General features: G+C 35.4%; 1 protein-coding gene across 5 annotated transcripts in view; it reads left to right on the top strand.

The window, feature by feature from the left end:
- The window catches only part of LOC108908259 (serine/threonine-protein phosphatase 2B catalytic subunit 2-like), a 147,600-nt gene that overhangs the window by 27,828 nt on the left and 94,203 nt on the right, over positions 1 to 25,569 (top strand). For all 5 annotated transcript variants that reach the window (XM_018712233.1, XM_018712232.1, XM_018712231.1 and 2 more), the window contains exon 2: positions 10,438 to 10,641. In XM_018712233.1, coding sequence (XP_018567749.1) covers positions 10,438 to 10,641 — 204 coding nt within the window. The remainder of the gene's footprint in view (positions 1 to 10,437; positions 10,642 to 25,569) is intronic.

Genomic DNA, 25,569 nt, shown 5'->3' with positions numbered 1-25,569 from the left:
GGTGGGAATCAGGTAATTTTAATTTATTATAGGAACCACAATTGCGAAGGGGAAAAATAAGAGAGATATTTTGTAATGTTACAACGTGGCATTTTGGAGACCTTTTAAAACAGAACAAAACGAAATACCGCCAGACAGTATTGAATTAGTAGAACCGGTTGTTGATAAAACAGATTTAGAATTTAAAAATAAAGATTGACATGTTCAGCGTCTCAGTTTAAATATTTATGATTGTTTAAAAAATGAAGAAAATGAAAAATCAGATACTTAATGCAATTGTAAATGGAATTCACATATTAACTAAAGTTTCAGTGTCCACAATTTTTCGTGTTATTAAACAAGGTGTTATAGATCATTGCGTAAAGAGGAAGCGAAAACAAAAATATAAAAATATCGATGACACGACGAGAGACGTAATTCGGCGGACAATTTATAATTTATATAAAGAAAATTGAGGACAAAAATAATTAAAATATGTTGTTGGCCAAATGAACATATAATAAGAAATTTTCTACACGTTATACAGGGTCGGAAAGACCCCATGGTTCATCGGCCATTACGTGAGAGCGATAAAGTAAGTCATAGAAATCCGTGCGATATAGAAGGATGGCCATAATGAAGGCGTCTCATAGTCACCGCCCGTTTTGCCCTTCCACAAATAAGATCCACTTCCACTTGTAATTCAGCGACCGGTGGTCATCTTTGTTTTCGTCGTTCGGCTTTTCTTTAATAGATGTCACTACTTATACAATTTCGACTTCGGTATTCTGATATGTTAATACAATCCGTTAACAGAGGGCAGCACAGAGAACTTTTTACAGTAGCTAGTAGATACCTCTGTTTGTAAATCTAGTGACCTTGTTTCCCCTACTGAGAAGTTATTCAAATGGAGTATAGTGCTCAGCTGCATTTAAAGTTCATTTAGTTGTTATTTAAGTATACTTTTTAAAATGACTTAAAAATCCCAAGAAATAAAGCAAAATTCCCTAATTCCAAAAAATCTATATATCTGGCATCACTCTATCTAGGGCTGCCCTCTGTTAACGGATTGTATTAACATATTGGAATACGAAGTCGGAATTGTATAAGTAGTGACATCTATTACAGAAAAGGCAAACGACGAAAACAAAAATGACCACCGGTCGCTGAATTACAAGTGGAAGTGGATCTTATTTGTGGAAGGGCGAAACGGGCGGTGATTATGAGACGTCTTCATTATAGCCATCCTTCTATATCGCATGGATTTCTATGACTTACTTTATCGCTCTCAGGTAACGGCCGATGAACCATGGAGACTTTCCGACCCTGTATACAAATTATTATTAATTTTTACCTTTAGCTGAAAACTTTTTTAGGGACGCCTATGAAACTCATGAAATTTTATTGCTAGGCGTTTTTATACATACATCTACAACTGACTATAACACAAGATTTGTAAAAATGTAATTCGACTTTTGGAGGCTGGTATAGTATTTATTAGTCAAAGTAAGAGAAATTTGTTTGATTCGCACAATGTCAAAGGTATATTTCACGGTCCTTTATTAAACTCAACAAAAAAAGGAAACAGAAAAATTGCCAATTTTTTTAGTGATTTTTGAAAGGCTGTATCTTCGTTGATAATGGTCGTACCGAGAAAAAAAAATAGTTTTGAAAAAAAATAAATTTTTGAAAATTAAAAAAAATGTTCGCTATCTTTTTTTACAATTTTACATGTAATATTTCAAATGTCGAGAAAAAAATTTCTTCTTAGAAATTAAAAAATTGGAAAATTTTTTTTCAAAATTTTGATTTTTATCTGTATTTGATGAGTATTTAACGCGAAATTGTGAGAAAAATAACGCAAAAAAATGTGTTTCATCTTAATCATTGATGCAATAAAGCTGCTCCTTCAATTTTTTATAAAACTTTGACCATTCAGGAAAGGAAAACGGTTCGACCGATCGATTTCAAAATTTACAGTCCTTTTGGGCATGTTGTGAGCTATAAAAAAATTATAAACATTGGTACTTTTTGCAATATTTGCAAAGTAGTCGTTGATTTTCCAAAACACCTGAAAAACGGGTTAAAGCTGATGAATCAGGCGAAATGACCCTGATTAATTGAACTCGAAAACAAAATTGAGACCATGTGCAGTTTTGAAAAAAAAAGAAATATATAAAATAAATAAACTGATGCACAATGCTGTGTTTTTGGATTGTTATTTGTCTAATTTAAACCATGCTTCTTCCGTGTAATAAGTTTTTAAATTCAATTTGTAAAACAATAGTGTTAAGAAAAATGTAACGATTACCTTTTGGAAACAAATAAATTAAAAATTTGGGCAGCTTTTTGCGTATTTTTCAGAATATCAACCAAATCCCATTTCTGTAATATTCTTGTAATTTCGTATAACATTATTCATAATCTGTATGGTATCACGCCCAACACTTAAGCTGCTTCTGCTGTTGGTGTTGTTGTTGTCGCATCTGCTATAGAACTTTCCTGTACCTTTTGCTTTAATATTTGAATCATTTTTTGTTAGTCTGTCGAACTTAAGAAGTAACTCGAAGTAAACAAGCAAAAAAGTCGTAGGTATCTGGATTAAAACCACAATAATGTACCCCGCCAACCATGTCTATAAATATAATTTAAATACAGCGAAGCCGCCGCCGCCGTAGCATATGCTCCCCGGTAAATAATAAACCGTACATACAGGATGTTAATGATCTTATTTCAAATATTTTTGCTACATGTCCGTTATGTCAAAATGAGGTAAATACACGGATTTTTGTAGAGTAAAATGTAATTTTAAAATGTGACTTACCTCAACATAGCAAGGAGCCACCTTTGGAGAACCGCTGATTTTCATAGAAGACGTTTCGATTTACTTGCACACAAGCTTCAGCGCCATTTTCAAATGACAACTTGGAAATACGGCTATTAAATGTACTCTCGAAAAACAGCACAGCAATCACTACAACAATGTATGTATTACAAACTCGCAAAAATGTTTCAGAATTTTTTGTTAGTATTCGCCGCGATAAAATACATGGATTTCAGCAGTTCCAAAACAGTTTTAAACACATTTTTAATTAGCTTTTTTCTCTATGACCTTAAACTCCCGATACAAGTTCATTAACACCCTATATAACGCCGGTGTTCTTCTCTAACTTACGCCGGAGATGTAACGAGGTAGGTAGATAAAGAAATATGCAAGGATTACATTATCCTATGACGGGAAAACGGCATTCGCCTTCGGAATTTAAGGCGCTGCAGGGAAAATTGTTGTAGCCCGAGGCGGTGTTCGTTATTGAACATGTTACGAACAAATACGAGCACCATCAGAGCCGCATCCAATTAAAATCGAGTGGAGGATTATCAAATAAACCAGCGGAATGTGAAACGATGACGGAGCCGCCGGGAAAATTCTGTCGGAGTAATCTGATGAAGTTAACTTTCTTTGAAGCCTGGCAACCCCAGGCCCTGTATAAGTAAAATATTAACTATTTAGTTGATTTTGTTCATTCTAGAAAAGGGAATACGTATTGGTACAGTCTTTCCGATCTCAATTGAACAACCAAGAGGTTGGCGGTATGTACCAGGTTCGGCATTGAAATATTTGAAAAACTTGTTCCCATTTTTATTTAGCCATACCATACACAGGTCTAGTCGCTCAGTTGAAGAATGACCGCGCGGGTAAACCCGGCACAAACACAGCCGCACTGGGCGACTTGGACATAAATTCGGTTGTCAACAAATGGCCTACAGTGCAGTGCAGCAATGCGGAATTTAGTGCGATTCAGGCAATTTTAATTTATTATAGGCACCTACTATTAATCATTTATATTACAATTGGGAAATGGAGAAATAAGAGGGATATTGTGTTTACTAATATTATTATAGCATGGCATTTTGGAAACCTTTTGAAACGGAACAAAACCAAATTTACCATCAATATAATAAAATTGTTTGATGACGTAAATAATTAAAATATGTTGTTGGTCAAATGAACATATAATAGAAATTTTCTACACATTATATATAAATTATTATTATTCTTTACCTAGCAGAAAACTTTTTTAGGGACGCCAATGAAATTCATTGCATTTTATTGCTAGGCGTTTTTATATATGTTCAACTGACTTTGGAAATAATATACGTCAAAGTGGTTGCGTGGCAATTAATGGATGAAGATGTGGCAAATTCTTATCAACCTAACGAAAAATCCTTAAATCTTCACCTCCGTCACCAATATTAATGATTCATTTGCAATGAACAGTAGCAAACCGTTACACTACACTGAGATAATGCGATCGCTGATTGGTTGAATAGTATTGTTTTTTCTAGTTAAATGGAATACTATTCTTGTAAAATCTAATAAATAAAAGTGTATCTACGATCAAGATTAGTTTTCGATGTATCTAGTATCTATAAATACCATTATCAGGACTAAACAAATCTTATCTACAGTCTATTTTTAGATTTTTAAGTATGGCATGTACTGATTTGATCCCCTGCGCGATATGAAAATAGAGACTGGTTAAGTAACAGGGAGATACCTATCAGCAAATTAAAAAAGTTTACAATGTTTACCTTATTACACTGTTTGCAAACATACAAAGTAGCGTTTACAAGCGATAAAGATAAAGAGTAGGATATAATTGCCGGTTTGCGTATTTGCTTTCGCTTGTTTTGTATTTCGAGGTGACGCAAATAACAAATTTATAAAAAAACATGCAGAAAATGAATAGGAACACTCCAATTGATAAAAATAACGAAAGATAATTTAACGAAAAACAAAAATATGAAAATTATAGACACTAAAAAATAAAAGAGACACCCCAACAAAACGTTATAAAATTTACTTACCTTGTTACTAGCAAAGCAAAAATCTCAGATAATAATACTTCTCTAATTGTGGCAGATTCCCACCCACCATGTCTCTTGATTGCTAATACATCAACTCCTCTATTAGCCAGTGACGTTGCCGATGTTCTTGGCCTGTATATGTTTCAGGATGTTCCATTTTCTAGACAAAAAAAGAGTAGCTGATGGCAAATCATCTAAAACTTATCATAGTTTAAAGTTCAGAGTTCAACCCTTAAAAAATGCCTCTTGCTTGGCTGTATCACTCCTTCCACCGGCCCTGATTGTTTGAACTGGTTGAAGTTCGAAGTAGTTTGCGGAGAATTTACATAAAACAAATTTGGTTTTGTAACAGCTAACCTAGAGAGAAAGGTAAACAAACCGGCACTGTCATCCACTTTAAGTGGTATAAGTGGCAACGTCTTGGAATTTGGTAACAGAATTAACTTCACCTACTGAATATTTAGAGCGGTTGTAGGTATTAATTTTCTTTAGAAGTGATTAGATATTTTTATTGTTGGTTTTAGATACTACCTACATAATCGCCATTAGTTTTTGCTTCCTTACCACAAAACAGATGATTAGCGTTGAAAAATACTGATTATTTAGAAGATTAACGATAAATTCAAATAAGAACACAATTGGCGAACACAAATAAAAGCAAGGGCGTCTCTGAATTGACAGATCGTGAAGGTCGAAATTCAAAGAACATGGAAAGTAATTTTGATCAAATGGAAGTGGTGCGTTCGTGTTTTTTTTTCATTTTGGTCGGACAAGATGAGCGTGCCGTAACAGCGAGTTGTCCTAATATCCGCAATATGAGAAAAGTGATATCATCTCCTTCTGAGATGAGATTTCCGCAACAAAAACGTTCAAATCGCCAAATGAGAAGTCTTCCGCGATATGTATGAACCCGGAACATATACATATATATAAATTGTGTTTCTCGGCAGAGCGACATGAATCGGCAAATATCAGTGTAATGCTTCAAAGAGAAAAACAAATCGATATTCTTAACGCATCAAAATTTAATTCAGAAAACTAGCGTAACGCCAAATTCCCGTAGGTACTCACCTGAAACGACCCTTACATCATTTACACTTGAATTCCCTTCATGGGATATTTAGATTTGAATCAGCATCTGGGCCCCGGATATCATTATGACGTAAGGGAGAAATAAATACCTTCTCCCGCGTCGCCTAAATTGTGAAATTTTTCGAATGGAAAGCGGGTTTCGGTATTTGTTATGTAAAATAGGTTTTTCTTTTGAAATGAGATGTTTCAGTCGCGAACGTATCCGTATTACAGTCTCGGAAGTTAGCCGAGGGTAACGTTTCTATAATTCGTAATTTTATTCGAGCGTCACCTCGCGTGGGTTGGAAATTGAAGCAGGGTAGCTGATTTCTTTTTTTTCTGGCAATGAATTCAGTTGTGAAAATTTAACGTTTCGCCTAACGGAGGTTGAAAAATCGCTATATGTAATTGCTTTGCACACTTTCTCGCCATCAGAGTTAAAAATAAATAAAATTTGAACTGAATGGAAATGAAGGAAACGAATTTTTTTAGTAATTTTCGTCCAAAATTGTTGATACATCAAATTGAATCCGTGGTGGCTTCAGATGAGATATTCAATGTATCTTATCACCAATGCAATCAATATAGAACGCATTTCATGATGTCTCTTAAATTCTATTACGTTTATACAGGGTGTTTCATAATGATGTGCAAATATTTTAGGGAGGTGTTTCAAAAGTAATTTTCAGGGGGGGGGGAGAGGTACTTCCAATACATTTTTTCGATTTGATCCCCCTGAGAAAATATTCAAATCTCAAAATGGGCGAAAAAATTAGGTTTCATTTTTTTTATTAAATGTTTAGATAATTTTTGCAAATAATGCGTCAAAATGACGATCGTTGAAATGTAGTATTAAAAACTATTTTACTTGTTGAAATTGGCTAACGTAGAAAAAAGTTGTGAGAGAAGTAAATCCAAGGGGTGGTAATTTCTTTCATTCAAAGACATAAACCAGAAAAAAAAAGACTACCAAAACATACCATTCAACTAGTTATTAACGTTTACCAAAATTCAAAGAGTGACCGCAAAAACAGCATATTTTTAGCCTATTTTCGCACCCTTTCCAGAAACCTTAAAAAAAATCCTAAAAATATTTTACATATGTCAAATTATTGGTAATGAAAAATCAAGATGAGCATATTTTTTAGTTTTTCGAAAAATGTCGAATATCACCCCTAATTAGGGGTTGATATGATGGCGCAAAACTGAAATATATGAATAATGTCAATAATAATAAAAACATTTCTTATTGTATTTTTTCCATAAAATAAAATCTTACAAATAGGAAATAATTTTTTTTTCGAAAAATGTCGAAAAAATAAAAATTATGCTCATCTTTATTTTTCATTACCGCAATAATTTGACATATGCAGAATATTTTTAGGATTTTTTTTAAGGCCTCTGGCAAAGTTGAGGAAATAGGCTAACTTTGCGGTCACTCTTTTTAAGTTTAACTGTTTTCGTATAAAAAATAAAAGCTAATTTTTTCGGCCATTTTGAAATTTGAATATTTTCTGATTCAAATAAAAAAAATATATTGAAAGTACCCCAATTAAAATTATTTTCTAAACACATCCTTAAAATATTTGCACATCATTATGAAACACCCTGTACACATTATTGTTTGTACCTTTGTAAGAAAATAGCGTGTTGATATTAAGTTGACCTTAGTTTCACCTTACGATATGTGATGAAAGTCAAATTCAAGTTTGCCATCAATTCAAAATTGTAAAATTTTTCTAACCTTTTGGGTTTGCCAACAAGTTTCACTCCAGTTTTGAATCTGTTTGTAAAATTTTACACGTTTGTATCAAGTGGTGTTTAATATCCCTGAGGAACAGCTTGGAAATGCGGGCTTGGCGATAAAGCTCTGTCCCCATTCTCTAATCCCGAGACTTTTGCAGCAAACGCAATTTCACAGGGCTTCGGGGTAGGCTACCCGGCAAAATTAGGCATGGGGGACTGTAAATCTCCTAGTACAAAGGACTACATTCCGGGCTATCGTAGAGAGATTTTTAACTTGGCCCGCGAAGATTCAGAAGCGGCGTATTCGCTTGTTTCCTACGTTGTTTTCTTTTTGTTCTTGTAGCAATGAAAACAGTGTTCTGTGTTCAGTGTTCAAGATCAGCTATTCGGTAGCATAACTCCTTTGTCAGTATGAACAATACGTCGTACAACGCCAGATACTAGTTAATGATCTACGGATGACCAAGGTAGACGTTCAATCGCATTTTGATATTTCCGCCAGATTCCCTTCGTAGACTTTCGCATGTCAGTACATCAAGAATAGTTTTTATTATTTTAACAATTGCCAATAATGTAATATTAACAAAAAAAGTTCAATTACTGCTACTACTACTTGCCGCCGCCTATAAACGAATTTATCGAGCGTTTCGGTGGCACCGCGCGAGAAATCTCACCTCCAATAACATTATTCCCGTTCGGCATATAGAGTTGCTTATGTATATTTTAAAGAACTCAGACCTAAGCTTTATATCCGTTTCTCATCTAGGGAATTCGAAGTCATCCATATCTGATGTCGGCGTTGTGGGTTCTGCCGCGACTACCGAAAGCCTCCCGAAATTGAGTTAATTCCTGCAAGGGCTCCCCGGATTAGAACATAAAGGGGGTGCTTTTATCGCGACGCCTACATCTACATACAAATTCTTTGGGGAAGGCCTGGGTGCGGTTTCCACTTTGAATATGCCCTTCGCCGATTCAAAGCGTGTGACTTTCGCCACGACGGAATATAATTAACCCGTGATAATAATATGAGGCTTGTATGTAGGCGGGTACGGTGTATTATGAATGTTGCGTGTTAGCGGTGACGGCAATAAAAAATAGTGGATGTCATTAATTTAAATCAAGAAGGATATTAGTCCAGTAATGGGACCCTGTGGTATACCGTTATGTCATGTTTGCATAATTATTGGTTACAACTCACTGCCTCAAAGTAAACCTCAACTATTTGGCAAAGTTATTAGTTTTCTAAGCTCTTTTGGGGAAATCGCTTTTTAGAAACAAGCAGAAAGCCTTCTGTAGTGCCTATTACTGATAGCCCCAAAAAACTTTGTCGGAGCTCTGCGTAAATTAATTCTACGCATGAGTTTAATATACAAGGCTTGTAGTAGGTGTAGTCGGAGTAATTAGTGAACGCGATTACAAGTGTTGAACTACCGAATTTCGCGTAGTTTACACGACTATTACGAGCATGACAATTTCAATCCTAAAAATGACTTAATGATCCAGATTGAAGCGTGCAAATTGTCAATGAATTTGAATAAAATTACGTCGTTGTTGAAAGTCATTGAAGTTTTATTACATTGAATTCTTTCCATTTTTAAACTACAATGAAAAACAGGTTTGGTTGCAGTAACAAGTTTGTTTAAGTACATTTTAATCATTGTTTGTTGTTGTTTATACTTCTAATAATTAAAAAAAGGTCAAATTAATAATAATCCAGTTATAATAAATTATTATTTTCTTACTTACATTCAAGTGCGTCATCTTTATTAAATGAAATCAAATTTTATTATACAGGATGATTCACAAATGGTGACCAAAAATGAAACCTCGTATTCTTTGGTGAATTTTAAAGGGAGACTTTCCTGTAAAGTATTTACCTAGGACGCTTCATTAAAAAGATACAGGGTGTTAAATTTCAAGAAACATTTTTAATTTTTTTTAAATAATTTAAAACACTAGTAAGTGAAATAATTTGAAACTGGGCACATGTATGTAAACATTGTCCAAAATCAGGGCTTTTCCTAAAATTTACATGCTCCAGGGGCTAAGATACGGGGTATCGGTGGCATATTTTTTCTTAATAAAATAGTACGTCACTGCTTTACGCTAACAACCATGATATTCGGATTCGTCTTTCAATTTTCTACAAATTACTACTCTTTTATGTTTTTCGAAAAAAGCCTGATTTTCGAGTAAAAAAACCAATTGATGACCTTGGAATTGATCTTGAAGGTTATGTTCAAGGTTGTTTCAAGGTCAACTGTTGTTTTTTTGAAGGTAATACCTCTGAAATCCGAAGGATTTGACACGTCCTGTTTAGGAACAAGGTCACTATCCTCAGCATATTATGAGGTAGCAGGATTTGAAATTCTCACTGTGCTAGGACTAAAAATTGAGAAGGAGATCTTTGAATAAGGAATAAGAAGGTCTCATGATTGTGAAAATCATCTCACTTTTTTTAAGTAGATTCTAGTGATTTTAATCTAAATGACCTTCAAGGTCAAATGCAAAAATCCAATGTCACCAAGTGGTGGTGATCTTCAAATGACCTTGAAGATGAAAAAGTAACTCAATCACTCAGAAATTGTATTAGCATGAAAAAGCAAGAGTTGACTTTCAAATAACCTTGAACATGAACCAACTTCGTTAAACGGATATCAAATCCGGATCCCAAATCCCAGAATGTTTATTTCTTTGCATAAGGGCCATGTTATTAGTTGCCACAAGCAATTTTTTCAAATTTGAATGATTCATTTTCTTTTTCTGTTTCAGCCGTACCGTTTCCACCGAGTCATAAGTTGACAGTGGCCGAAGTGTTCGATCCAAGAACGGCGAAACCGCGGCCGGATGTGTTGAAGCAGCACTTCATATTGGAGGGCCGCATCGACGAGGCGGCCGCCCTGCGGATCATCAACGAGGGTGCGCAGCTGCTACGCGCCGAGAAGACGATGATAGACATAGAGGCTCCCGTCACAGGTGGGTTTACCGCATTCACTGACCTTATAAGTGAGGCCGCGGCCAGCCAGCGTTTCTCAGATCAAAGGCTTGCCCGGGCTCGCTTGTAACAAACTTACAGGGTGGTCTGTTAAGTAAAATCAGTGGATCCCCTTCATAAGTGCAACATGCACATTTATCTGTACACCATCGACATGCATTTATTGTATCTAGTACTTTCCCCATGGGAAAAGTTGCCGTTGTGACACTTTTGCATCACGATGTTCTATGAAACAAATGTTAGGGGTTGAACTGATGAGGGTTGAGGGATCAAAGAAATGAACAACTATCGTGAATTATGAAGCAATTGTAATTTCAGAAACAAGTTGCAGATTGTCCTTTTCTTAACGAGTATCAGTAGACTGAATCCGTCATACAGAGTGTCACAAAAAGACCTGAAACTCTGTTAACTTTTAAGGGTTAAATCCTATCAAAAAAGTTCCAAATAAATGTAGGATATCAAGATATATAAATATGTTGGTGACCTTGGATTAAACTTGACTTTTAAGTTTCAATGTCAAACCAAGGGCGATGTCACTGGAACACCGCATTTTTTATGGCAGCAATCGAAGAACGCCAAATTTTACGTCCCAGGATGAAGTCATAAAATTTTTCCTGCATGTCCTATCAGGTCATTTTTCTTTGATTACAGAAAAAATTTCACCATGGTCGGAGGTAAAATTAACACACTATGGATTAGCGACATAGCATTATGGCTTTCCTTTTAATATCGTATTTTAGTTGGCCTTGTTTTGACCTTGAAGCTTAATGTCAAGGTCAAAGTTGTGTGTTGCATAGTGGACAAAACAGATGACGCGGTCAAAGACACACTAAGTGTTGACGAGTAGCTCTGTGGTTTCTGTCAATATTGGGCTGCCTAGTACTATACAGGTATAGTTTAATAAATAAAGCCAAAAATATGTTCGAGACAATTTAGTTTTGCTAAAAAATATTTTGCTCATCGAATACTTCAATAATGTTATTTAGTCCTGTTTTTCTTATAAAACTGGTTTCTTAATTAATTCCTGTTTCTCCCATAATTGTGAAGTTACGTAATTTGTAGGTGTTTATACATATAAATAAATAATAATTAAAAAACTATGCAAATTAACCTAGGTAATTGTTAAATTACTCCGTTTGTAGGTAGTGCTTCGAATGTCTATCGTACAATTTATTTCTTTTTTCAAATACACTAGGCACAGAAATTAAGGGATATTAAAAAAAATCCCAAAATTTTGGGTGATTTTCAAAGAGCTGTAACTTGGACGGAAATGGTCGTAGAGAGAATGAAAAAAAAGGAAATTGAAGCTTCAAGTGTCTAATTTTCGGATCTGGAGTTTAAAATTCTTTAGCGTTGGCAGTTTTTGAGTAACTATAAGAAAACCATAGGACATTTAAAAAAAGCAAAAATTTACAAAATTTTGTGTCCGTTGATTTTCTTATGATTACTCAAAAACTGCTGACGCTAAAAAAGTGTTAAACTGTACATCTGAAAATTAGACACTTGAAGCTTCAGTTTCCCTTTTTTATTCTATCTACGACTATTTTCCTCCAAGTTACAGCTCAGCTCTTTGAAAATAATTTTTTTGATATCCCTTATTTTCTGTGCCTAGTGTATTTTGTACGTTTCTGAAACCTATGAACAAACTGCGTTTGAGAATACAAATATCGCAGGGAAATATTTTCTTAATTGCTATCATTGCCCGTTAATTTTGTTAGGTGAAGAATAGATTTCCAAATGCTATTTTTTTACATGAGTTTACCGCATTCAATGACCTCATCTGGCCAGCTGCCAAAGAATATCATTTCTTTCAGTGGTACCATTTGTTTTGACTTATGAAATTGTCGATGTTGATGAGTCTATTTTTATTAAATATACATAATTAACAGTAATAGTGCCCGTAGTTTTTAGTGTTGTTTACATATCATTTCGGGACTAAAATAAATAATATTTTGAAAAATTACAGTCAGTATCTACCACCGTCTGCCACGTTTCAAAATATAATTTATTACTTCATGTCTGATATTTTTATAGCCTATAATAATTAATAAATTTAACCGGTAGTTTGACAAATAACTATAAAATCTTTCGTAACTGCCGTATTTATTTGTTAGAGTAATACGACCCTATAGATTGGCGTGCGATAATTTTTAAAATAGTTTGGATAATCCATAAAATGTACAGAGTATACAGAATGTCCCTGGCAATTTTTACAGCACACCAAATAATTTTTTGTAATTTTAATTTTATTACCCGTTATTCTCGTTGTTATTTTACCATGTTCCAGTACTTTGAATATACGCAAACGCTTTCCTATCCGCCCTCCAGAGGCCCTGATTGAGTAATCCGTACGTCCGGGGGTTGCGATCAGGGCCGTCTCGAAGAGCGCCACGCCAATTAAGTTTCGCTTAATCAATGCCCGTAAATAACGGCGTGTCAAACTTCCTGCAGTTAAGCGGCGATATCTTTGGAGGCAGATAAGGGGTAACTGAGAAGTTATAGCTTCCAAGCAACAAGTTTCAAAGAGGGAAATAAATCAGCGTTGGCGTGGAACGTTGTTCAAATGTTTCGAGGTGAGCGGGCGCGGCCCGCGGTTGTGTGTCAGTGGTCGGTACGCTCTGTGATGTTGGATTTATTCGGCTTGACGGTGTTAGCTGAACCGCCAAATCTGTGTATTGTTTAATTTAGGTACGCCTGTTTTAGTTTAAATCCAGATTCGAAATGTGGACGAAAATTTGGATTCGGAACATAGGCGAAAATTTCGATTCGAAACATAGGTGAATTTTTTTTCCAGCATCGTTTTTAAAATAATTTGAAATTTTTTTTAAATGTAAAGTATTCGTAAAATTTACTGGTTTTTAGATAATTGGGAAATCAAATAAGAAGATACGTAAGTACCTACGTTGTTATTTATCATTTTCTATTGATTGCTAAGTGTGTGATAATAAATACAATACCTAATATTTTTGAGAGATTTCAAAACACTACCCATCACAAGAAATGTTCAAAATGTTGTTCTTGGGATGCAATGCATGCTGCGCAGCGTCTCCGCATTGATTTGTCTTACACGCCTCATAAGGTTCCGAAACCCTTTACAATACGCTATCAAAGTACTTCTACATTGGAAACTGGAGTACGATATACCACAGTTTTGAGGTAGCCCCAAAAGAAAATCCAATCCAAGAGATTCAGGTCAGGGGAACGGGCCGGCCAAGCAATGGGTCCTCCTCTACCAATCCAGTGATTAGGAAACTGATTATTCAGCAACTGTCTAACAGTAAGGCTGTAATGAGGTGGCGCCCCATCATGCCTATACCACAATAATTGACGTAACCTCAACGGCATTGCTTCTAGAAGTGGTGGTAATTCTTCTTGTAGAAACTTTTGATAAGTTCTACCATCGACGGTTCTGGGTAAAAAGTACGGACCAATCAAGTAATCGCCCATAATGCCTGCCCAAACATTCAGAAAAAACTGTTCTTGGAATCGACAATTATGATTGACAATTTGAAAAGGTTTCTCTTGTGAATTTCGCTTCATCGGTAAATAATATTAATAACTGAAAATCAGGCTGTTCGCACTGTTGTAAAAACCACTGACATGATATGGGCGTAATTGTTGCTCACGTAAGACGTTCCAGATTGTTGATATATCCAAATCTGTTGATATCCGTCTGGTACTGGTAGATGGGTCTTCATTTACAGATTCCAAAATTCTGTCTTCCAAATGAACTGTACGAACAAGTTTTTCTCTTCACGATATTTTGGTAGCGACAAACATGCAGTTTCACGAGCTCGACAGTGAACGCTTGAAAAACTATTCCTTTTTGGACGTCGATTTGGAAAAGTCTGTCTATAAAGTCGTTCAGTTTAGCATTGCCATCCGCTCTACCGTATGTAAAATATATATCTGCTAATTCAATATTTGTATAACGGACCATAACTAGGAGATAAACTCGATAAAAATGTGTGACAGTTTCAAAATTGTGACTGTTTCCTAGCAACAACTTGCCACCTACTGTACTGGTGTTTTACAGTTGAAATGAATTTAATACCATTTTTTTTTATTAAAATCTGTTTTTAGTTGTATGAAAAAATAACAAACTTTTTGCGTTGTATACAGGGTGATTCACAACTTATCCAAATAAATTTGGGAATAGATGCGGCATGAGAAATGGAGTCAATATTGTAAAGAAAAATTTTGTAAAATCCTTATAGTTTCCGAGAAAAAAATTAGTAAAGTTGTAGTGCTTTTAACCATTACATAGCTGGACAACTGTAGTCTCTAGCGTCATTCGTAATACGCATAGAGAGCCACGTGGCCTCAGCGACTCAGAACACTGAAATCCGATGTTTACAATAGTTTTTAATAGTTAGTGTCAAAAATGGCTTGCGTGTATAACAACTTGGAGTTGATGGATATCGTTTTAGTTTATGGTGAAGCAAGAAAATATTTTTATTATGTTGAAGCATTTGTGTTATGGTGAAACAAGACAGCATTTAGTTCATAGAAACCCAGTACGACGGCTGATATAAAATAGGTGCTATAAAATTCTATTTATTCTTTTCCTTGCGAAATTCTTTCAAGTTTTTGCCCGTTTTTATCACTCTCTCCGTGACGGTCGTATTGCGCCAGGTCAGGTTTTACAGTGGACCAGTTTTCAGTGCCGTGCAGAAGTGTATTTTTAAATAATTTTCGAATTGCCCTTTTTGATTTTTTCTTTACAAAATTGTATTTGTAAGAGTCCCCTGTCCAGAATTTTTTTTTGGATATGTTCTGAATCACTAGTGTTTTAAAATCTCTCAAAAATATTAGGTACTGAATGTATTGTTACACGTTTAGCAATCAATAGAAAATGATAAATAGCATCGTAGGTACTTACGTATCTTCTTATTTGATTTCCCAATTATCTAAAGACCAGTAAATTTTACGAATACTTTACAAGAATACTTTATTTCCACAAATTAATTGTACATTTTAAAAACATTTAAAATTATTTAAAAAACCAGTGGCGTACTATTTTTTTTTTTTTTCAAAAAAGCCCTACTCCCCCAGTAACTACGCCACTGGAGTGTATTTTGGAGTACGAAATGGAATTCTGCATTCCCATGTTATTACCCCATACCTCAGCCCACCGACAGGGAACCCCGAAGTCCTGTTAATTAAAGAACTTGTTAAACTTAATTAAGAACGATATCGTCCGAATAAATTCAGTTCGGGTAATGTATGCATAACTGTGTAGGGGGCGGGTCGGGCGCATCGCGGCACGTTCGCCCTACTTGTAACTTGAATATTAATGCGCCCCGTATCAGATGAATAATTCTCTCTTGGGTCGTACCGATCGGCGGTAATGTGGGTCCCGCGCCGCCACTGAAGCCCGTTTCCTGCTGTTTAATTCTTAACAGGTCCCAAACACTTAATGTATATTGCAGTGGGCTAACTGGGTAGCTTCCAAGTAAAGGAGACCTAAGTACGCGGAAGAAAGTTACTAATTGGTTCACAAACTGGCGATAAATTGTTGGAAATATGAGTTGAGAGAGGAGGTTATGGAGGAAATTTAAGGATAATGGTGATGTACAAAGCGGAACAAATATTGATTTTTCTTAAAAGTATTGCGGCAAAGGTTTGCAGGCTTTGCAGGTTTCGAGGCATGTCGCTCTCTTCTTCAGAAAAGCTTAAGCTCTTTGGATGATATTCCCTATTCGTGAATTTGCTGATAAAAGGTTCCAAATTCCGAGTAGTTCTAACCTCATCCCGATTATTGTCTCTCTATAAAGTCTTGACCAAAACCTCTCTCACCAGAATTCTAGCATTAGTTCACTCGTCTTGTATCTGCCCTGTGTTCCTGCAACTGCTCATTTTTGTACATTATTTTCCAAACGACACCTGTACTCCTTCAATTTCATACTAACAAGTCTGCGTATACTGTTGAATACATGAATGCTTTGGAGTAGATCATTTCTGCAGCTTATCTTGGGAGAAGCTCTCCTATCCTTCTTTGTGGTGCTGTAGACGGTATTGACGTTGTGTTTTCTTAAGATGGGCCTAGGATGCCACTTGGTTTTCTCTTGACAAGTACATTTAGCAATGGCAGAATATCAATCTCTTCTATCTCTGTCCAGATATATTCGATGAACAACATACTTAGACCAAACTTTGCTGAGTTTCTTTTTGAAGGCTTCTATCTAGAAATCCAGAGCTGGGGACAAGGTGAACCCATGGCTCCTTCTTCAATTTGTTCCTAGAACTGATCCCGAAAGTAAAAGAAGGTACATTTGGTGTTAACCTTTGGCAAGTCTATTATCCATCTTGGGAAAGAATCAATTTGATCCCTTGAAGGATTTTAAAGTTATGGCTAAAAACAATGCATAAAGTTGTATGAGAAAAATGTGTAACATAGATTAAAATCAGGGAATGAGCAAATGGGAAATGTATGAGGAAAAATGTATGAAATTCTGAGCGCAGTGGCAAAGGCTTAGAATAAATCAGTTACACTGCCAATAAATAAGAAAAGAGATCTGAGGGAATTTGAGGAAGTAGAACGTCTCTAAGAGAATAAATGTTTTCTCGCGATGGCAAGGAAATCATTTTAAATTGTACTTCATCTTTAGCTCAAGAAAATTGTGTGCTTATGAGAATTATATTGTTTTGTGGGTTCCATTTTGCTCTTAAGTATGTTTTGATGACTGCAGCCCACTATACAGGGTGTTTCTGAGATAAGTGTGTTCCCTGAAAAGTGTGAAGTATACGAAAATAAGCAAACTGATGGTCCAAAACATTACGTTTTAAATTGAAAAAAAAATTACACATGAAGTTTTAAACAAACTTAAAGCTGATCCGGGTGCGGCAGTCAGCTTTTGATATCGAAGCTGCCACGCGCCGCAATGCGAAAGCGCTGATGACCGTTTTGACGGTTTAAATTTTGTGTTCGGAAATGCAGAAATTTATTCAAATCTCATTTAAAATTAACGGAAATATTAAACGAGTTACTTACCAATAGACGATATGCTCTACAAAAATTGTTCGAAATTCTTTTCATGTGCTAATAAACATGCTTTACTGAAAACCGTTGCTAGAACCGAGATCTCTGTACACCGTGGGGATTTTTGTCACACCAATAGTGAATGTTGTGAAAATTTAGTATGTCGTCTCTATTAAAACATATCGAAATCATTGGCAAAATTCCACACGAGGCTGAAAATCATCGTCATTTAATGCCTGAACCCTTTGTACATGATACGGGTGTTAATAATAGTTCCCGTAGAACACGCCACACGGTCTATTAGTATTATACGCTGGCTAACTAACGCTGCGACATACAACGCACGTGCACAAGATGCACAGGGTCGGCTTACATTTATGGTTAATTTTCTTAATTAATTAATTTCACATTTGATCGTATCTTATTGAAAATTGTTCTAATTGCAAAGGAGATGTACATATTCTTAAGATTGAATAATATACTGATTTTCTTATTGAAATCGTGCAATAAAAGTATGCAATAAAAACTTTAATTGGTCAATTTCTGACACAGTAAATTTTGTAGAAACTGCCACTTTTGACATCGTAGTTAGATGTTAAATAAGTGATCTGTGTATCTTTTTTTTTTCAGTGTGAGATTTTTAGTTAGCCAAAAAACAATTATTTTGGAGCGAGACTTTATTTAGTTATTAGTAATTTTTTTTCACAGGTAACAAAGGTACATAAATAAACAGAAAAAACATTCCACGGATTCTCTCCCGCAATCAATTTACGCGAAATCCCATTTCGAGTAGCGAAGATGGCGAAGCGTGGACGGGGGTTCTACGAAGCCGCGAGTCCATCACCGCAAAGAAGTTTTAAAACTCCAATAAAAGGTCCGTTAATACACCCGGCGGTATTTTAATTTGCCTAAAGTTATTAACGGCAGCCGCGACTGAGATGGGAACCGCGGTGTAAAACCCGCCGGTGGATTAAATCGTTAATTTGCCGGATTTCTCGCCTCCTGTAATAAACTTCTCAATTACAGCAAAACTTTTCGCACCGCCAACGTCGGATCGCCGGGTTATAGGCGACATTTAATTTTGCCGAATGAAATTCTAAGGGGGTCCGTACACGCTCGGACCAGCGTCGCGGTTTCCGTACACGATACGTTTTGTCCGTACAACGAATTGAGTGTGTGGAACGCTTAAGGACATTTAAATTCACCATCTAATTTGTCACTCGAATTCCTACAAATTTTTGTTGAAACATTAGCGGAGTTCGGGAATTTTTGAGACACCCTGTATTCTTAGTGTACCCTGTACGGTGAAAAAGTATTTTTCGAGCGTGCTGGGCAAAATTGTGTACGACCCTGTTTTTGTCACTTCTCATCCTTTTCAAGGTGATATAAAAACAAGGGATGTTTTTCGTCAAACGAATTTGTGAATTATTCACGCGGCTCTGCGGACGGTCGAGTTAGGAGGGTTATTAAATTGCTGGATGATAAGGTCTTTAGTTAGGGACGTTTTAACCAAATTTTTCGTCGGACTTTTTTTATAGTTTAACATAAGCATCAAGTCGCTGAACTTTTATCTTTTATCTAGATCAGAATACGAAAACTGAACAGTCTCTGGCACCCCGGTTCGTGTGAAAAGGACATTGACTTCCGCAGAAATAGATTGTGTTCAGTAAAGTTTAAGATAAACTGCTCGACATAACTTAGTTGCTTAGCTTTGTGTCTGAGATTATTTATTTGGTTCGCGATATCGATTGTTTTCTTGTCTTGGAATAAACAGGCCCATAAATCGAGGGAATCTGCGAAAACAAATGTAAATTTTTTAGAAACACGTTTTAGGGACCAACCTGGATTTTATTGGAATCATTTCCCGTAACGGAGCATTATCGCTTTGTTCGGGATTTCATCAAAATTGGACATACATACTTGGTTTCTGCAAAGGAATCTCAATTGTTCCATTAGACTGAATTGTTAAAAAAAATTATTGCACTGTATTTTGAAAACATCGTAATTTAGGAATCATTAGGGAATGGGGGTATTTTGTTAACAAATTGCAAACAAGTAAATGGAATCCACTTTGGAAACTGAACTAGATTTCCTTAATTTAAATCTGCATAATATAATCCAGTAAATTGCAGCAAACTCTTAAACTAGAAGACATTATTTCGTATAGAAGCATTAAACTACTGCGAAATGACAACATTTACTTACTTAATTTGTTCTTTTTGTCATAAAAGTTGTGGCAGTTAACTATACGGTTATTAAAAATGATTTAAAACTGGTTTGTGATGGTCGTTAATTATAAAAGTTGTTCAAATCCATGAAGAAGTTTTTACGTAAATAATTTACATCTTGGTCTTGCTATTTGATCTTGTTAATGTTGGCACTGCTTGATTCCCTTGAATTACGCTTCACTATACAGGGTGTGGCGTGTATAATCTATAAAAATTAAACTACAGCTTCCTGATGATATTTATAACAGAAAAGTCATACACGGAAAAATTCTATTTTTGCGTATGCAACTGCAACCAGTTCAACAGATTTTACTCCCGGATTGTGATCAACGAATGCGTTTTTGCAGATGGTTTTTACGGCAATGTGCCAATCAAGTAGCTTTCCTGCTTACGTTAGCGCAACAGATGAGGCGACATTTACCCGTGATGAAGTGAATTTCCATAATATGCACATATGGGCCGATGAAAATCCTCACGCGATTTAGGGAAACTCATTTTCAACATCGGCTCTCGGTAAATGTTTGGGCTGGCATAATAGGCGATGTACATGTGGGTCCCTATTTCTTTGAAGGACGACTAAGTTAACCAACATATGCCTACTTTTTGGAAAACCAGTTGCCTGAATTATTGGACGATGTGGCATTACAAGTTCGGGCACACATGTTTTATCTTCAAGATGGGGCTCCTCCACACAGTAGTCGAGAAGTAACGACACTTTTGATTGAAATGTTTCCTCAGCGATTGATTGGACGCTTTGGTCCTGTGCCGTGGCCACCTCGGTCACCCGATCTAACTCCAATGATCTTTTATCTTTGGAGTCATTTGAAGTCATTGGTTTACAATACTTCAATTGCTACGGTGGAAAAATTGCAAAATCGTATACTTGAAGCTGCTGACATCATTAGGAATACCTGGAATTTGGGAAAATATACGCCAAAATTGGATGCATCGGTGCCATGCCTGTATCCACGCTAATGGGGATCAATTTCAACATTTTCTGTAGAAATGGTAAGTTTTATTTCATTTTGTTCCATATTTTAATATAGTTTGTTTAGTGCACGCAGTTGGCAAATACAGATGGTTACGGATGTGGTTTTGTTTGCGAACTCTTGCAGTAACAACAATGCATTTAAGATAGTAATTACTAGTAATAATTATTTAATAAGAAAATATATGTTTTTTTTAAATGTCTATTTTTCTTGGTTTGTACTTTTGCATTGAAAAATTCCCCAAAAATTGAAAATTATCTTTCTATCTTTTAACGACGATTTGTGTACGCGGCTGGTCTACAGTCCATAATTGAACTTTAATTTACGAAAAGAAAACGCAAAATTAAAAGTTTTTCTTATAAGAGTTTTCTATTACAAATATCGTCACGAAGTTGTAGTTTAATTTTTGTAGATTATACAGCCACACCCTGTATACGAGGTCTATAACGACATGTTCTTGGATTGTTGATATATCTCACTTAGTTTTCGTGATATTGTTATTTGAGTGCAATACGTTTAAGCGTTAGTGAGCGATTTTATAAATGTGCGATTTTTTGGAACAAATACTTTACCAATTATTATTTTAGTACTTCTTTTCCGTCGATTGGAGAATGTAAATAGTGATTTGGAAATGACTAAAAACCAATAAGTCGTCAAGAGGTGAAAAATTATTCCCAATACAAAAATGCGGTATATTCCAGTATTTCCTTATCTCCTCGTTACCAGCCTAATTAAAATTTGATACAACTAATTGGCTGTTACATAATTATTTCCTTTCGGTTATAGATTAATTCGGGCAATTTAAAATTTTGATAATTGGTAATTAAAAATTTATTCATAAAGAGTAAATATTTTGTTTCCCTTCTCAATCGAGGTTATCGACATTCCCCTCAATTTTGGACTTTAATTTACATTTTCTTATTTCCTGAAGAGAAATAGATGATTCTTAAAATATTTATACGTGCTCCTATTGCATTTTATAATACATACAGGACTAATTTAATGCCCCTTCCAAATAAATTTTTAACCTTGGTTTTGGCCTTATTAAAACGAAGTAAAGTTACAGAGAATTTACTTCATAAAAGAACTGAATTGTAAAACCCTTCAGGGCTTGAATTCAGTAGCTCGTGGCAATTAATTAAAACTCATGACTAATTAATTTAACTCACGTCACAATTGATCGCCAGTTTAAAGTTTCCGATTGAGTTCGTCTCGTTACAGAGGCCGGTGATGTGGCGTTTAAATTTTAATTGCCATTAAAATGTTAAAATGAACTATAAAACCAGGGGACCGTGTTCGTGTATTTGAATTTGGTCTACGTGATGCGGAGTTGTAAGTACCATACAAGGTCTTTTTTAATGGTCGATGTTATATTCTTGCATTTCATTAATGTATAATTACGACGTACTTCCCAAAGCTCGGAATAACGTGGGGCGTTTTATTCTGTACAAGATTTGGTCTTTGGAACATACACTAGTCACAAAAGTTAAAGGTTTAGTATTTAAAATCAGCGAAATAATGATACGATACGTACGAAATTATTAAATAAAATCTATCTAGCACCGAAGTTACTCTGCACATCGTCTGGAAAATCCAGGCGGTGGAAAAGAAATAACAGAAAACGTATTACAGGTGTGTCGTAGGGAAAGTTATGGACGTCAATTTCGCGAAGTTGCAGAACGAAATCCAATCCGATTCGAGACGGAAAAATACGTATTCGCAACCGCAGGTTGCCGGGGAACGCCGTATCTTGAAACTATAGAAATATGGAGGAAGATCAGTTATGTATTTATGCGCTAGATTCGTTGGCGAAGATAAATATTGTATATCGAGTGCTTGGGCGAAAGTGAAACGGCATTTTTCCAATATAAGGGAAAGCGAATATAGATGAGGTTTCCTCATCATCGTGGCGAAGCAGCAGATGGGCAGACGTTTTATTAAAACGTAATGGAACGTGAGAGAAAGTTGGTATTTTGAATGTTCTTTATTTGTGAATGTCTTCAAAAATGTTTACTGGTTAGGGGTATCGTTGTCGGAAAAGTATTTTACCTCGTAAAATATTCTTCGATAAAGGCATTTACCGCTAATACCATTTTATCAGAGAATTGTATTATTAAAAATCGCGAAATAATCTCAAAAAGGACATAATTAAAAGTGTGGCAAAATTATGACTAATGCTCGTTGGTGGATTGCATTCTACATTTTCTAGAATTCACTCATGTTTGAAGGGATTATTCTGTCGTGGAGTGGCTTCATTAAATAATGAAAAAAACTGGAGCTTCTATGCTATCCTTTGAAGGGTTTTAAAATTGTTTGTTCGTTAATTTTGCCTTGTTAAGCCTCAAAGGGAATGAAAATTGGTAATATGAACTGTATTTAAAAAGTAGCTTACATAAAGTTGATTTTACAAAATAATTATTTACTCCTTAAAGGAGGTAAGTATTATTTACCAGTCGAGGTTGATTTTGCGCCCGAGCGGAGCGAAGACTGGCAATAGAGTCCGAGACTGGTGAATTATACTTAACTGCTGCGTGGTGTAGAACATTTTATCTGCTCACATAGTTCTTTATGGCCCATGAAATAAAGGTTAGGTTTTATTTTTTGACATTCCTTAATCAGTTCATTTTGATATTCGAAATCTTGCAAACTCTGGTTGTTTGGATTTTGTCGTTCCTAAGGTGTTTATAAACACAATAAAACTTGCAATTTTGCTGGTTTTGAACTATTATTTCTAAATAAGCGAATTTTTATTGCCCGAGAAGTCGAAAGTGTGCTACAAAAATACTGGTGTTTATGAAATGTCACTGCTAGCATATTTCATGGAGAAGTCAAGTACTTTAAAGTCACCGGCGGGTTTGTGGAGTGCATGATTAAGTCAACTATTTCATAGAGGAGAACGTGGATATAGTGGGTAAGGTAGTGACGGTCTTAGGCATTGCAGGAGCATGCCGTTCTGATGAGTTATGCAAACTTACTTTGGAAAACGTCAACGACGATGACATTATTGTAGTTACAATTCCAGATTCTAAAAATGGTATGTCACGTACGTTTACAATTATTACTTCTCGTCTGGGGTTCTCACCTAGAAATTCTCATGAAATGTATCAAGATTAGATTGGAAATTAAAACTGAAATTTCACACTTTTTTATGCGCTATCAAGCAGGTAGATGTTACAACCAACCAGTCGGCAAGAATACCCTTTCTATGATTCCTAATAAGATTGCACAGTTTTTGAAAATAGAACATCCTGAAACATATACAGACCATTCATTACGAAGAACATCGGTAACGTTACTGGCTAAGATGGTAACAAGAGTTGATGTATTAGCAATCAAGAGACATGGTGGGTGGAAATGAGCCACATCATTCTAAAAAAGAAATAAATAAAAGCTTTAACGTTTCATGTGCAGTATTACCAAAAGAGTTACTTGCTTATTACACCAATTCACTATCCAAGAAAATATAAACAAATAATTATCCAAAATAAAACGAAATGTTTATATAAGTAATAGAAAAACACTTACCTGATATATTACACATTCTCAAATAAATCATTCAGAGAAATTCCTATATTCTTGCTTCACCTTTTACAAAGTTTTATTTTAAACGTAAAAAGCAGTTACTAGGAAGAGATCTTTTTGTTTCCATATTTTACTTGCGATTGTTTCATCGGGCAGCTTCCCTCCTCGTTTGACTTTATTTGATAGGATTTGTTTGAATACTAATTTAATAAAGAGTAAAAACGTACGATATGTATTTATGAAAGAAAATAAGAAACATTTTTAGATAGAAAAACAATTATTATTCATAGTAATGCAATCTTTTGACAAACGTCGTTTTTTAAAAATGCCATTCATTTCATTTATTTTGGGCTCTCACACATACAATTTTGTAAAAAAATCTAAAAGGGCAGTACGAAAATGATTTAAAAATACACTTGCACGGCACTGGAACTAACACAAATGCTGTCTTGTTTTACCATAAATTAAAACGATATCCATCAACTCCCGAGTTGCTATACATGTTAATAATTTTTGACACTTGGAAAACTAATGTAAACACTATCGCAAAAGTCGTTTTTTTTTAATAAAACGTGATAGCCTCGTTTGATTCGTATACCCTTTATGAAAAAAAGGGCAATAGCTCCGTTTAATTCCCACCTTTAACTGTACAAAGGAGTTAGCGCGATAAGAGTGGGAGCGCCCGTGAAAATTTTAAATAAAAGTTAAGGTAATTAACGAATTTGTATTCGTGCCCGTTTCCTTTCTATCGTTCCCGTGTCGGGAGGTATGTGGAGAGAGCATTTTTAACGAGAAATGTGCTTTTGTATTCCATTATTATCCGAGCTTTGCCGTGCTGAGGGCCCACCTTTGTGCTCCTCAATTATGTTTATCGAACAATGGAATATCGAGGCTGATAATTCCCAGATTGCGCCACCGCAGGCAGTGCCATTTGGATTTATCGGTCGGAGGAATCGCCACGAAGCCATTTTAAAACAAAAAGTCGATTTGTATTTTTATAAGAACCACCACGGGCGCGAGGCAAAGGCTACTTATCCAGAAAAACTTTAATTTACAGATTTCGAGAAAGAAGTTGTTTTGAAAGCACTATATAGCTGGACAACTGTATTGTGGTTATTAAAAAGATCTTATTTTTATTACATGCGTTCCTGCCGGTTTGATTTGAGAGATGTCTATTTATTTAGTATT

This window comes from Anoplophora glabripennis, unplaced genomic scaffold (genome assembly GCF_000390285.2).
Source record: "Anoplophora glabripennis isolate ALB-LARVAE unplaced genomic scaffold, Agla_2.0 scaffold18, whole genome shotgun sequence".
NCBI lineage: Eukaryota > Metazoa > Arthropoda > Insecta > Coleoptera > Cerambycidae > Anoplophora > Anoplophora glabripennis.
The sequence above is the reverse complement of the archived record's forward strand: the minus strand, read 5'-3'. Positions and strand labels throughout refer to the sequence as shown.